Source organism: Porcisia hertigi, chromosome 6 (assembly GCF_017918235.1).
Source record: "Porcisia hertigi strain C119 chromosome 6, whole genome shotgun sequence".
NCBI lineage: Eukaryota > Euglenozoa > Kinetoplastea > Trypanosomatida > Trypanosomatidae > Porcisia > Porcisia hertigi.
The window spans coordinates 408,747-420,822 of NC_090565.1; the positions used below are offsets into that span (position 1 = coordinate 408,747).

The window sequence follows — 12,076 nt, forward strand, 5'->3', positions numbered from 1 at the left end:
GTGTGTGTGTGTGTGTGTGGTCATTGAGGGTACTCTGATGCTCCATTCTCTTTTTGGGGGGGTTTCATTATAGCGCTGTTCTGAATCTTTTTTTTTCTTCTTACATTTGTCTGTGAAGATCTGCATCCACGTACACGCACACATATGTGCATGCGAGCGCGACTCTGTGTGGGAGTGAGTGTGCGTGTCTACACTGAGTTGAGCTCGCTTAGCGGAGAAAAGGCGAAGGAGAGAGAGGGGAGGATGCACTGAGCCACGTCTAGATGAGTTCACTCAGGGTACACAAAGGCAGGCAGGCTGCGCGAGAGCGGGGTGGGAGGGTGGAGGGCACCCGCCCCGTTTCCCATCGTGACGCATTGAAGCGATTTCTAAAGCAGCGGTGCCGAGACTCCTCCCTTGGCCCCCCCCCCTCCCTCTCTCCCCCCGCCCCAAGAAAGGCAGTAGGGGGGCATTGAGTAGAGGCTTCCTTCTGCGGCTTCAACACACACACACCACGCGGCATTACAGCACGACTAGCGCGTTTCTCGCTGAGTCATACGACTTCGAACCACCGTCACCTTTGCACTGACATCTCACCCGCGTGGCTCAACTCTCTCCAACCTTTTCTCCTCTCTCTCCATTTTTACGGTTTCTCAACTTTTTTATGGTTTCTTGTCTCCCCCTTGTCTCCCCAAAGGCTCGTCAGTCGCGAGTGGACCGGTGAGCATGCAAAGGTGACCTCGCACCCGTCGCCCTCCTATCGTCTGGCTCCCTCTTCCCCCTTCCCCTCCCCCTCGCCTCGTTTCCCCTTAATCATGTCAGCAAACATTGCGTCCACTGCTGCGATGATGACGACCATCACGGGAAGGGCAGCTGCGCCGGCGGTCGCGTCCAAGCTCTTCACGCCGATTCGGATTGGCGGGAAGATCGAACTCCCGAACCGGTTCTACATGCAGCCAATGTACCTCAACATGGAGAGCGAACTCAAGTGGTACAGCGATGAACACATGGCCGCCATGGCCGCCTTCTTCGGTGAGCGGGCGCACTTTGGAGCAAAATTGATCGTGGTGGGCGGCCTCGGTACATCGAAGCTCGGTCGCTGGAACAAGGATGCGTTGATGCTTGGAACCTTCGACGCTGCGAGGGCACTATCGCGCGTGACGGGGGCGGTGCACAGCGAGGGTGGCTACGTGCTTGCCCAGGCCTTCCACGCAGGCCGCGCAGCCCGCAAGCGATATTTTATATCTGCCACGTCGACGCCGTCGCCGGTGCAGCCGATTCGCAACACGCACCCGTACCGGCTGCCAGGTTTCATGGTGGATTACGTGGTATCGGAGTACGAGCGGTTTGCGCGACTGGCCGAGGAGGCCGGCTTCGATGGAGTGGAGATACCCATCAGCGAGGGCAGCCTCCTCCACAATTTTCTTTCCTCTGCGGTCAACACTCGGCAGGATGCCTTCGGGGGGTCCTTGCAGCGCCGGCTCGAGATGACGGTGCGGGTGCTGGAAACAGTAAAGAACTCTCTTGCGAACCCCGACCGCTTTATTGTGTCACTGCGGTTGTGCCTGCACGACTTGAAAATCGGCGGTACGTCGATGGCGGAGACGCTGGAGGTGGCTGAGGCACTCGCCAAGAGCGGCCGAGTCGATTTGTTGAACACGAGCGTTGGCATGCACGACTCGCCAGTGCAGACGCTGTCGGCCTATGTGCCCCACGGAGCATTCACAGGGGCTTGCCAGTTGCTGAAGGAGCGGCTCACGAAGGTCGGCGCAGCGGACATCCCCGTCGTTGCGTCGCACCGTCTGCACACGATCGAGCTATCCGAGAAGCTTCTAGAAAAGGGTGTGTGTGACATGGTCGGCGTGGCGCGTCCGCTCCTTGCTGATCCCCAGTACATTGCCAACGCAGCGGCTGGGCGGAGTGAGGACAGCATCCCCTGTATCGGTTGCAATCATTGTGTGAACCGGCTGTACAAGCACCAGCGCATCACTTGTGCGCTGAACCCCATCACCGGCTATGAGCTTCAGCGCGGATGGACACCGGCAAAGTACCGAAAGTCGGTCGCCGTTGTCGGGGCCGGAGCGGCGGGCGTAACGTGTGCGCTGACGCTCTGGCGCCGTGGCCATGATGTCACGCTCTTTGAAAAGGAGAGCGTGATTGGTGGCCAACTTAACCTCGCGAAGCGCGTGCCAGGCAAGGAGAATTACCAGGCAGTGCTCGACTACTGGACGCGGCAGTTGCGACAGTCCTCCATCAACGTGCGCCTTCACACCGAATTTACACGCGAGGAGGTGGCACGCAATCATCAGTTTTTCCACGCCGTTGTCATGACGCACGGCTCGGTGCCACGCCGTATCTCGTCCCACGTCTTTGTCGGCGCGTCTGAGTGCCCGCTCATTGTGCCGTTTTCTCGCATCCTTGACGGCAGCGTCACGGCTGGTCGTCGCGTCGTAATCGTTGGCAATGGTGCCATCTCACACGATGTGGCCTCTTTTCTGCTCCACGACCCGCGCGTCTCGCGCGATGTCTCGCTCTATCTGGATGAATGGGGCGTGAATATCGAGGACGGCAGTCTGTTGGAACATCCGGAGCAGCGGATGCCACGCAACAACCGCGTGGTGACCATCTTCAATAAGGCGGACAAGGACGCCGACCTTTCACGGGGATGGGGCTGGACACAAAAGCTTTGGATCAAGCACCATGAGAGCACTGTAGTGAAGCACGGCATGATCGAGAATTTTGACGCCACTGGCGTGCACATCTCCACGTTGCCACCGGACAGCCGCAAGTTTTTTATTCCCTGTGACACTGTCGTGTGGTGTATTGGGATGTTGCCCAACATCACGTACGGCACGTGGATCTACGAGTGGATGAAGGACGGCGCAAAAGCGAGAGGTGAGATGATTGACGACTTTAGTCTCTACACGGCTGGCTCGTGCCGCGACAGCTACACCGGTGACGGTCATGGCGAAGAGGACCTCCTGCAGTGTGTCCACGAGGGGTACGAGATTGGCTACAAGATATGAGACCCGCCAGCGGGTGGTGGTGGCATCTCCTCCCACCCCTCTCTTCCCTCTCTGCTCCTCCTCCCCCTCCGCCTCCTCCTTTGCGCACGGCACCGCCGCCGGTCCTTCTCCATATTTTCCCACAGGAGGAGTCGCGCTGGCGTACCCCCCCCTACTTTGTACAAGACGCCTCCCAAAGAAAAAAAAATAGATATTTCTTTATGCTGACAAACACAGCTGTATGCAGATCAGGAGGAGGGGACTGCCAAGCGTTAGTTTGTGTTGCGCTTCATCGCATATCCCCTCCCCTCCCCTCCCTCTCCACTTTGAGCAAAACGACCCCCCCCCCACACACACACACACACCGCTTTCTTCCCCGTTTCTGAAGGCCTTCAGAGCACTCTAGACGCCAAGAGAACTCATACGCCGCACATACACACAAAAAAAAACAGTCACACATATACTTATATACCCCCCCACCGCCCCCCTCACAACATCAAGTCTGAGCACTGCTAGCGCCTCCCTACAGGCAATCATTCTCAATCTTTTGGCCACTGCGTGTGTGGCCGCTTTTCATCAAACTCCCTCCTCCGCGCCCCCCCTTTTTTTTTTGAGGGGGGAGGGGGATTATCGCGTCAGCTGCGTTGTGTTGGAGAGCCCATTTTATACCTGCTTTCCTGACCCCCCCCCCCACAGTGTGTGTGTATGTTCTCCTATGTGCCCCTCGCTTATGTCTGCTCAGTTCTGGAATGGTGTCGCTGCTCTCGAGAAGCACTCCACTTCAAAGTAACCCCCCACACACGCACACACGCGCTCGTGTGCGTGCGATTTTCGATTGCCCGCAGCAACCGCCATTTTTCTGCTTGCCGTGTTGCGGATAGACATTGAATATGTCGCTCCCCACTCTGAGCACGTCATCGCCGGCGCCGGCGTCGACGCGTGTACAAGGGCGGGTGCTCTTCACCGGAGTGTCGTCTTCGATAACGCCGCCATGCATTGCCCGCCGTGTACTGCCATGTTTCCCTGCGCCCGGCTGCCACATGTACGACGCCTACAACAACTGCTTCCTCTACAGGCCCGATGTGCGACAGATGCTCAGCGCGACAGCGCAGCAGGAGCAGGACCTGCGACAGAGAGCTGCCCTACGCACCGGTGACGCCGCCGCTGTGTCTGCGGGAGTAAACGCTGCGGGTTCGGGCAGTGAAGCGGGGATGCAAGATTGGACGTCGTGTTGCTGCGCCCTGGATGCGACGCAGCTGTTTGCCACACCGCGGGACATTCCGAATCCGCCTCTGCCGCTTTCCCGATGCGAATTGCACGAGGTGCATCTCGCGCTCTCGCCACGCTGGCAGGGCTATCCGTGGCGGTTGTGCTTCGATACTGCCACGGATGGCTTTAGTCTTGCCAGCTTCTATCGCCACATGGAGGACGTGGAGGCGAGACAGTCGCAGGTGAAAACGGTTGCCTTTGGGCTTTTCTTCGTGGACGCCCGCGATGATACTCTGCTGTGCAGCGAACCGAACGGGATTCAGGGCGACAGCGCATCGGTCTCGTCGGGCATCGACTCCTCTGTCGCGTCACCACTGTCTTCTCGTGGGCTTCACGCATTCCATATGGTACACCACGCCAGCCTGCAGCGATACGGCGGCGCCCGCAGTACGTTGCCGCACAGCGTTATAGGCTGCTTCACACCGGAGGTGCCGTGCCTCATCCGACATGCAGCCAACATCTACTTCGGCTCCCCCGACACGTTTGTCTTCCGGTTGTCCCAGCTGAACTGCGCGCTGTCACGCGGTGTGTGGATGGCGGCGGATGTGGAGGGGCGACGTCAGCAGGGTGAAGAGATGGCGGCAGCGGGCATCGCTTCCGTATCGGGATCTGCCGCTGAAGGTCACACTCGTTCCCACGGCACTGCTGGGACCATAGCGGCTTCCCTCTCAGGGCACGGATACAAGAGCCTAGGCATCAGAGATGAGGGCGATGTCGGTGCGCCGGTGCCCATGCCGACTCACATGACTAAAGAAAATCCCTTCTACGCGAACCCTACCGTCAACGCAGTGGTGGTGAATTCGTCACTAGAGCTCACAGCGCCCTTAACGAGCAACCACGCACCACTGCGCAGCGTATGTAGCGTACCTGGCCGAAGCCCCTTGCTATCCCCGACGAGTAGGCGGCGTCGACCGCTGTTTGTGGTGCCTCAGGAGCCGCTGCTGCAGAAATATGTTTGGTGCGGCCGTGCACAGAATAAACGATTTGTCGTCTGCAATTCACATTTCTTCGCGATTGGGGGCGGCACCAACGGCCCTGCGTTGTACGTGGATGAGACGCTGCAGTACGGCACGAGCAGCCGTTGGTGCGAAACATTCAATGCGCCGTCTCTCTTCGAACCACACACATTAAAAACTGCAACAAGACCCGCATCACCATTGAGGAAGTCGCCCATATTTGGCGAGAGTCCTTTTCAAGACAGCCTCGCCCCTACTCGCGTGGACGCTCCAGCCCTGGTGGGCGGCCTCCCACACACCGAGTTCGCTATCAGCCGCGTGGTGTGGTTCAGTATTACTGAGGACAAGCGCGAGCTACGCACCATGAATGCCGACAGCGACCCCCTCCCCTCGGCAGTGACGCACCGCTGCGGTTGTGGGCGCTGGGGCAGGGCTTGCGACAGTTATGCTGCCCCTCACGATTCCATGGCATCGACGCAGCCGCCTTCGTCGACGGTTATGCATCGGTGTAACCTGATTCCCTTTGCGGCTCCCATGTGAGGCGAAAGGGTTACAACCGCATGCGAGAAGTTGCCTGATAGAGAGAGAGGGGGGGGGGGGGAGGGAGGGAAGGAGAGACTCCGGTGGGATGACGACACGCCATATCAGTGATGAAAACACAAGGCCTTCTCCCCCCTCCCCCTTTCCTTATGACTTTACGATGATTCCCCGCCCCCTTGTGATGTGCTTCCTCCCACTACTGAGCCGTACTGGGCCCGTCTCCACGAATGATCCCCCATCACCACCGCCACCGCACATCCCCCCCCCTTTTTTCCCTCTCTCACGCGGTGTGTGTGTGTGTGTGTGTGTATTTCTGCACACATCATTTTGCAGTTAATTCGCATTACGCTTATTGCTCCCATTTTGCTTGTCGCACCCTCCCTCCACCTCCCTTCCTCCCTCCCTCCTCTCCTCTCCTCTCCTCTCCTCTCCTCTCCTCTCCCCTCCCCCCCCCTCCACACGGCCATCCCCAGCTCCCCTGAAGTTGTGACTAGTAGTTCTCTACACCTGCTCTTTGTAGGCCCTTCCTTCTCCACACCGGCCCACCTGTCCCGTCCCGTCCCGTCCCGTCCCCATCCCACTCCCCCTCTTTTTTTTTCGGTCGCCATGTGCGGCATTTTGGGCTATGCAAACCACAACGTGCCCCGCACGGTGGAGGAAATACTGGAGGTCCTCATCCGTGGCATCCAGAAGGTGGAGTATCGCGGCTACGACAGTGCCGGTCTTTCTATTGACTCAGATATTGGCATCGGCAATCATGACAGCGACGCCGACAACACACCTGCGCCACGCCCGTGTGTGGTGCACAGTGTCGGCAACATCGATCAGCTACGCAAGAAAGTCTTCAGCGAAGCAACCGCCGCGGTGTTACCACGAATGGACGCCAAGACGAGCAGCCACGTCGGTATTGCGCACACGCGCTGGGCTACGCATGGCGGCGTATGCGAGTCCAACTGCCACCCGCAGCAGAGCAATAACGGCGAGTTCACGATTGTGCACAACGGCATTGTCACGAACTACGCCGCGCTGAAGGAGTTTTTAAAGGAGGAGGGCTACACCTTCCACTCTGACACCGACACGGAGGCCATCTGTGTCCTCTCCGAGTACCTCTACACCCGTAGGGGCATCCACAACTTTGTTGACCTCATGTTGGAGCTGTCGCGGCTGGTGGAGGGTGCCTACGCGCTTCTTATCAAGAGTATATACTTCCCTGGCCAGCTGGTGGCGAGCCGCAAAGGTTCGCCCCTGATGGTGGGAGTCCGGCAGACCGACAGGGACGGCAACGTGATCAAGCTCTACACCTACGATTCTCCCGACCCGTCCAAGCCGCTCGAGGTGTTCTTTGCTTCGGACTCGAACTCCTTCGCTGAGCACACGCGCAATGTTGTGTACCTTGAGGATAATGATGTGGTTCACTACCGCGACGGCGCCCTGCGTTTCTACAGCGCAGCGGATCGCAGGGATTCGATCGTCACGCGTGAGGTACAACACCTGGAGACAAAGCTGGAGTCCTTCTCCAAGGGCACCTATGAGCACTTCATGCTGAAGGAGATCTACGAGCAGGCTGAGTCCGTCAGGAGCACTATGCGGGGACGCATAGACCTCAACACCGGCACAGTGCGACTCGGCGGCTTCACCCCCAAAAACATTCGTGCAATTCTTACCAGTCGACGCATTCTCTTCATCTCGTGCGGCACTTCGCTCAACAGTTGCATTGCCGTGCGGCCACTATTCGAGGAGCTCGTAGCGCTTCCGATCTCCATCGAGAACGCCTCTGACTTCGTTGACCGCAAGCCACGCATTCAGCGAGACGACGCGTGCTTCTTCGTTTCACAGTCCGGTGAGACAGCCGACACGCTCATGGCTCTAAAAATCTGCTCCGAGAGCGGCGCGGTGTGCGTCGGCATCACGAATGTCGTCGACTCCAGCATCAGCCGGCTAACGGACTATGGCGCTCACCTGAACGCCGGTGTCGAGGTGGGCGTGGCGTCAACAAAGGCGTACACGTCACAGGTGATTTTGATGACGCTGATCGCCCTGCTGCTCAGCGCTGATTCGGTTGGGCTACAGGAGCGCCGCATGGAAATCGTGCGTGGCCTTGGCGAGATCTCAGAGAAAATATCCGCAGCGCTCAAGTCCACCCACGAACCGGTGAAGGCCCTGGCAGCGCGCCTCAAAGAGAGTCGCTCCATCATTACGCTCGGCCGCGGATATGACTTGGCTACCGCGATGGAGGCAGCGCTGAAGGTGAAGGAGCTGAGCTACGTCCACACGGAGGGCATCAACAGCGGCGAGCTGAAGCACGGACCGCTTGCACTGATTGATGAAACGGTGCCGGTGCTGGCGATGTGCGTCAAGGACGAGCACTTCGATCGCAGCAAGTCAGCTGTGCAGCAAGTGAACGCGCGCAACGGTGCCATCATCGCATTCGCGACTGAGGTGGACCCCGAGCTAAAGGCAGCGGCGAGGGAGATTATTGTTGTTCCCAAGACAGTGGATTGTCTGCAGTGCGTTGTGAACATCATCCCATTCCAACTGTTGGCGTATTACATGGCGCTGCTGCGCGGCAACAACGTTGACTGCCCGCGCAACCTGGCCAAGAGCGTGACGGTGCAGTAGTTTACTGTGTGCGTGTGCGTGTGCGTGTGTGTGTGTGTGTGTGTGCTTTGAAATATTCACGTTTGTGTGCAGGTGTCAAGTGTGCTGCGACGGAGTGGAGTGGAGTGGAGTCGAGTGGTGTGGTGTGGTGTGGAGTCGTGTCGGGTTCGCCTGTACTTGAAGCTGCGCCAGCATCGATCTCATTTAATTCTCTCCATCCCTTCCTCCGGATCCCAGGAACACTTTTTTTTTCCTTTTTTTTGTGTGTGTGTATGCCCGGCATGAATAACGCCTGCACACACGCATCATATCTTTGCATTTGCCTTTCCCCTCAAATACTACTGCCTCACCCGGATCTCCCCCTCCCCCCCCCCTCCCTCCTCCCCCTACACACACACACACACACACAGTGAGAGCGCACCCCCCTCTCTCTCTCTCGCGCGCGCGCGCGCGTGTGTGTGTGTGTGCGTATGAAACTCGAAATTCGAGCATTGTCTGCAAGAAGCAGGAAAGAAAAAAAAACGATCGAGTAAGGAAGGGAGAGGAGGAGGAGGAGGGGGCGGGTACAAGAAACAACAAGAGCAATAACAAAGTGGAAGAGACGCTCTGAATAACACCGTTTACATGCGTGAAGGAGAGGGGCAGCGCGCACGATGTTGAATGAGCTTGTCGTTGCTCTTTGATGACGTCCCTGCTCAAACTCTGCTTGTGGGTGGCCATGTGGTTTTTGTTTTTGCCTTGTCTCCCCCCCCCCCCCCACCCCCCTCCCTCTGCGAGCGGTGTGTGTGTGTGTGTGTGTATCGTACGTGTTTTTGTGTTTTGCATGCTGGTACAGTTGCTAGACTTCGGGGAGGGATGGCCAAGATGAGTGGGCCAATGTAGTATGAAGAGAGGCTTCTTGGGTGTCGGGGGGGGGGGTGCTGTTAGAGACACGCATATGCGTGCACAGCTCTCTGCCCCCATTGCCCCCTTCTCTTTGAAAAACGTTGCGTATGTTCGAGTTCGCCTCATCAACACACATCATCGCTTTGTCCTCCCCTCTCCCTCTACTCGTACCGCCCAATCTTTATTTTTACAGCAACCCCCCCCACACAAAAAAGAAAATCCCCCGCCTGTACTCCTTCATATTTTGTGGAGCAGTAGAGGGGCTGCCGTGCCCTTATAGAGCGCTATATTCTTGTACCCCGTGATAGACAAGAGCTGGTGAGTGTGTGGATCTGCAAGTCAGCGAGTGCTGCGCTACAAGATTTCACACACACACACACACACACACACAAGCTAGATTGGAGAAAGGTCATTACATCGGTCTAATATATATATACATCTATATATATATATATATCCCCGCGACTAGACCGGTTCCTTTTTTTTTTGAGGAGAGAGGTGAGGAGGAAGAGGAGGAGGGGGAGTTGGTATAGAAAGAGAGAGCGCGAGTGTGGGTTTGCCGTCATTTGAAGCGCCTGTATATCCCACTCCCCTCCCCCCCCCAAAAAAAAACAAAAAAAACGTGCATCACGGTTGCAGAAATGAAGCTCTTCGGCAGCTCCCTGTTCGACTCAGACAAAACATATCGCCCCAAGAAAAAGCACAAGGAGGGAACGGAACGCTATCGCCTCCACAATTTTGCCCGCTCGCTCGTCAAGTCTGGAGACCTGCGGCAGGCGGTGCAGCTCCCTCCCGGCGTTGACTTGAACAACTGGCTCTCGGTGCATACCGTTGACTTCTACAACATTACAAATGTCATCTACGGCTCCTTGACAGATTACTGTAGTGACATGAGCTGCCCAGTAATGTCCTCTGGACCGCGCTACGAGTACCTGTGGCGCAACCCGCCCGAGTTCCCCAAGGCAACGCGGGTGTCGGCGCCGCAGTACCTCGACCTCCTCATGAAGTGGATTGAGCGGCAAATCAACGACGAACGAATATTCCCATCAGAGGACTATAACCCGTACCCCGCAGATTTCAAAACGTGCGTGAAGAACATTTTTAGACGCATGTTCCGTGTCTACGCACACATCTATTATTCTCACTTCACAAAGATCTCGGAGCTCCAGGAAGAGGCGCACATGAACACGGCCTTCAAACACTTTATGTATTTCGTCTGGGAGTTCGACCTCGTCCCGCGGGAGGAGCTCACACCATTGCAGGAGTTGCTGAAGAATCTCATGGGTGATCATGCAAAGGAGCGTCTGGAGTAACGATCGAAGCTTCGCGGTAGGTCAAGGATTGTGTGTGTGTGTGTGTGTGTGTGTGAGTGTGTGTGTGTGTGTGTGTGTGTGTGAGTGTGTGTGTGTGTGAGTGTGTGTGTGTGTGTGTTGGGGTGCGGTACTCATTTCCATTGCTCCTTCCCCTTCGTCTGCTTCTGTACACACACCCAGACACACCAACGCCCCCCCCCCCACACACACACGCACACACAATCTCGCTCTACCATTGAGTTGCTGAACTCTTGCCGTCTTGATGGCAGGAGTGTATGGGTTGTTGCCGTCATAGTCTGCAGGCATGCAGTACTGCACACCACAGCTTCTCTCCCTTCCCTTCCCCCATCCCGCTTTTGCTGCATTGCAAAGCCTCTATCTCTGTGGCGACTGTTGGTGTGCGAGGAGATGGAGGAGGAGGAGGAGGAAGTATATTGTGAACGCGATACCAAGAAACGGAGAGTGGCTCGTTAGTAGTAGGGGGGGCGGGGGTGGGGGAGAGGGAAGGGATAATGGCGGGTGTCGTGGTCAAAGAATGTCTCAGGACTCCGCACTTCCCCTGTTTTCTCTTTTCGTTTGCTTATACAGGCGTACATTCACCATCACCCCCTATTTCCATTTTTCTTGTGCAGAGGGGGGGGGGAAGGTTAGAAAGGTGGCGTTGCGCACCCCCTCCCCTTCCCCTCTGCAGCTCTGTCTTTCTCTGTCGCGTGTGCGTGCGCACCTGGGTTATGCTTGTGTGTGTATATATATATATGTGTGTGTGTGTGTGTGTGGCGGGGGTTGTTTATGTGTGTGCTCGGTGCGCATTGTGTTTTTGAATCACCCGGTTCGTTGCTGATCACTCCTTCATACACGCACACACAACCACGAGAATCATGTCGAATGTTATATATATATATATATATATGTGTATATATATCGCATGGGAGTCGCCACTCTGCTCTCATCTTTGTCGTCGCAGTGACAGTGGGGGGGGGGGGGCGCACCCCTTGCCCTTGTCATGTGTGCGTACTCCGCCTCTGAGGGACACTCTACTACACGAGTACTCATGGGCTCTTTCACCGCCACCCCTCCCCCCCCCCCCCCCATCTCTCTCTTTGTTGTTGTTGGTTTCCACTGCTCCTCCTCCCTCTTTCCCCTTCCCCCCCCCCGGCACACACACGCGCGCACGCGCCGGCCGCGTCAACATCGTCGTCATCGCCAGGACAACGATGCTGTCCACTTTCGAACGCCTCCCCGCGACTCTTTTTTCTCTCTAGTGTATTGGCGACGAGATCTTCGGTTGTTCCAATAAGGCTCCACGTTTCTACTTGTGTTTTCTGGCGCTGATCACCTCTCGCAGCTGTGAACTGTGTGACGTGTGGATGTGGGAAGGTTGTGGACGTCCTGGATTGCATCCCTCTCCCCTTTGTCTAGCGTCTCGCAGCCGCCAGCCCGTGTTAAGGAGACCGCCACGCCACCTTGACACGCACCGTGATCACACGGATCCGCCTTCCGCCACCACATTTTACATCTCTCGCTAACCCTG

At 56.9% G+C, this 12,076-nt stretch overlaps 4 protein-coding genes across 4 annotated transcripts; all 4 read left to right on the top strand.

Annotated features, from left to right (window-relative positions):
* Nucleotides 1-794: 794 nt before the first annotated feature.
* On the top strand, nt 795-3,005 carry JKF63_07161 (uncharacterized protein; the record flags this gene model as incomplete). The annotated part of the gene is made up of 1 exon (XM_067903102.1): nt 795-3,005. One exon carries the CDS (start codon nt 795-797, stop codon nt 3,003-3,005), a length of 2,211 nt encoding a protein of 736 aa, XP_067759540.1.
* Nucleotides 3,006-3,874: 869 nt separating this feature from the next.
* JKF63_07162 (uncharacterized protein) lies at nt 3,875-5,749 on the top strand (the record flags this gene model as incomplete). The annotated part of the gene is made up of 1 exon (XM_067903103.1): nt 3,875-5,749. One exon carries the CDS (start codon nt 3,875-3,877, stop codon nt 5,747-5,749), a length of 1,875 nt encoding a protein of 624 aa, XP_067759541.1.
* A 606-nt stretch (nt 5,750-6,355) lies between these two features.
* On the top strand, nt 6,356-8,368 carry JKF63_07163 (uncharacterized protein; the record flags this gene model as incomplete). Its single annotated transcript, XM_067903104.1, has 1 exon — nt 6,356-8,368. One exon carries the CDS (start codon nt 6,356-6,358, stop codon nt 8,366-8,368), a length of 2,013 nt encoding a protein of 670 aa, XP_067759542.1.
* A 1,505-nt stretch (nt 8,369-9,873) lies between these two features.
* Nucleotides 9,874-10,545, top strand: JKF63_07164 (uncharacterized protein; the record flags this gene model as incomplete). The annotated part of the gene is made up of 1 exon (XM_067903105.1): nt 9,874-10,545. The coding sequence occupies one exon, from the start codon at nt 9,874-9,876 to the stop codon at nt 10,543-10,545; it is 672 nt and encodes a 223-aa protein (XP_067759543.1).
* Nucleotides 10,546-12,076: the final 1,531 nt, after the last annotated feature.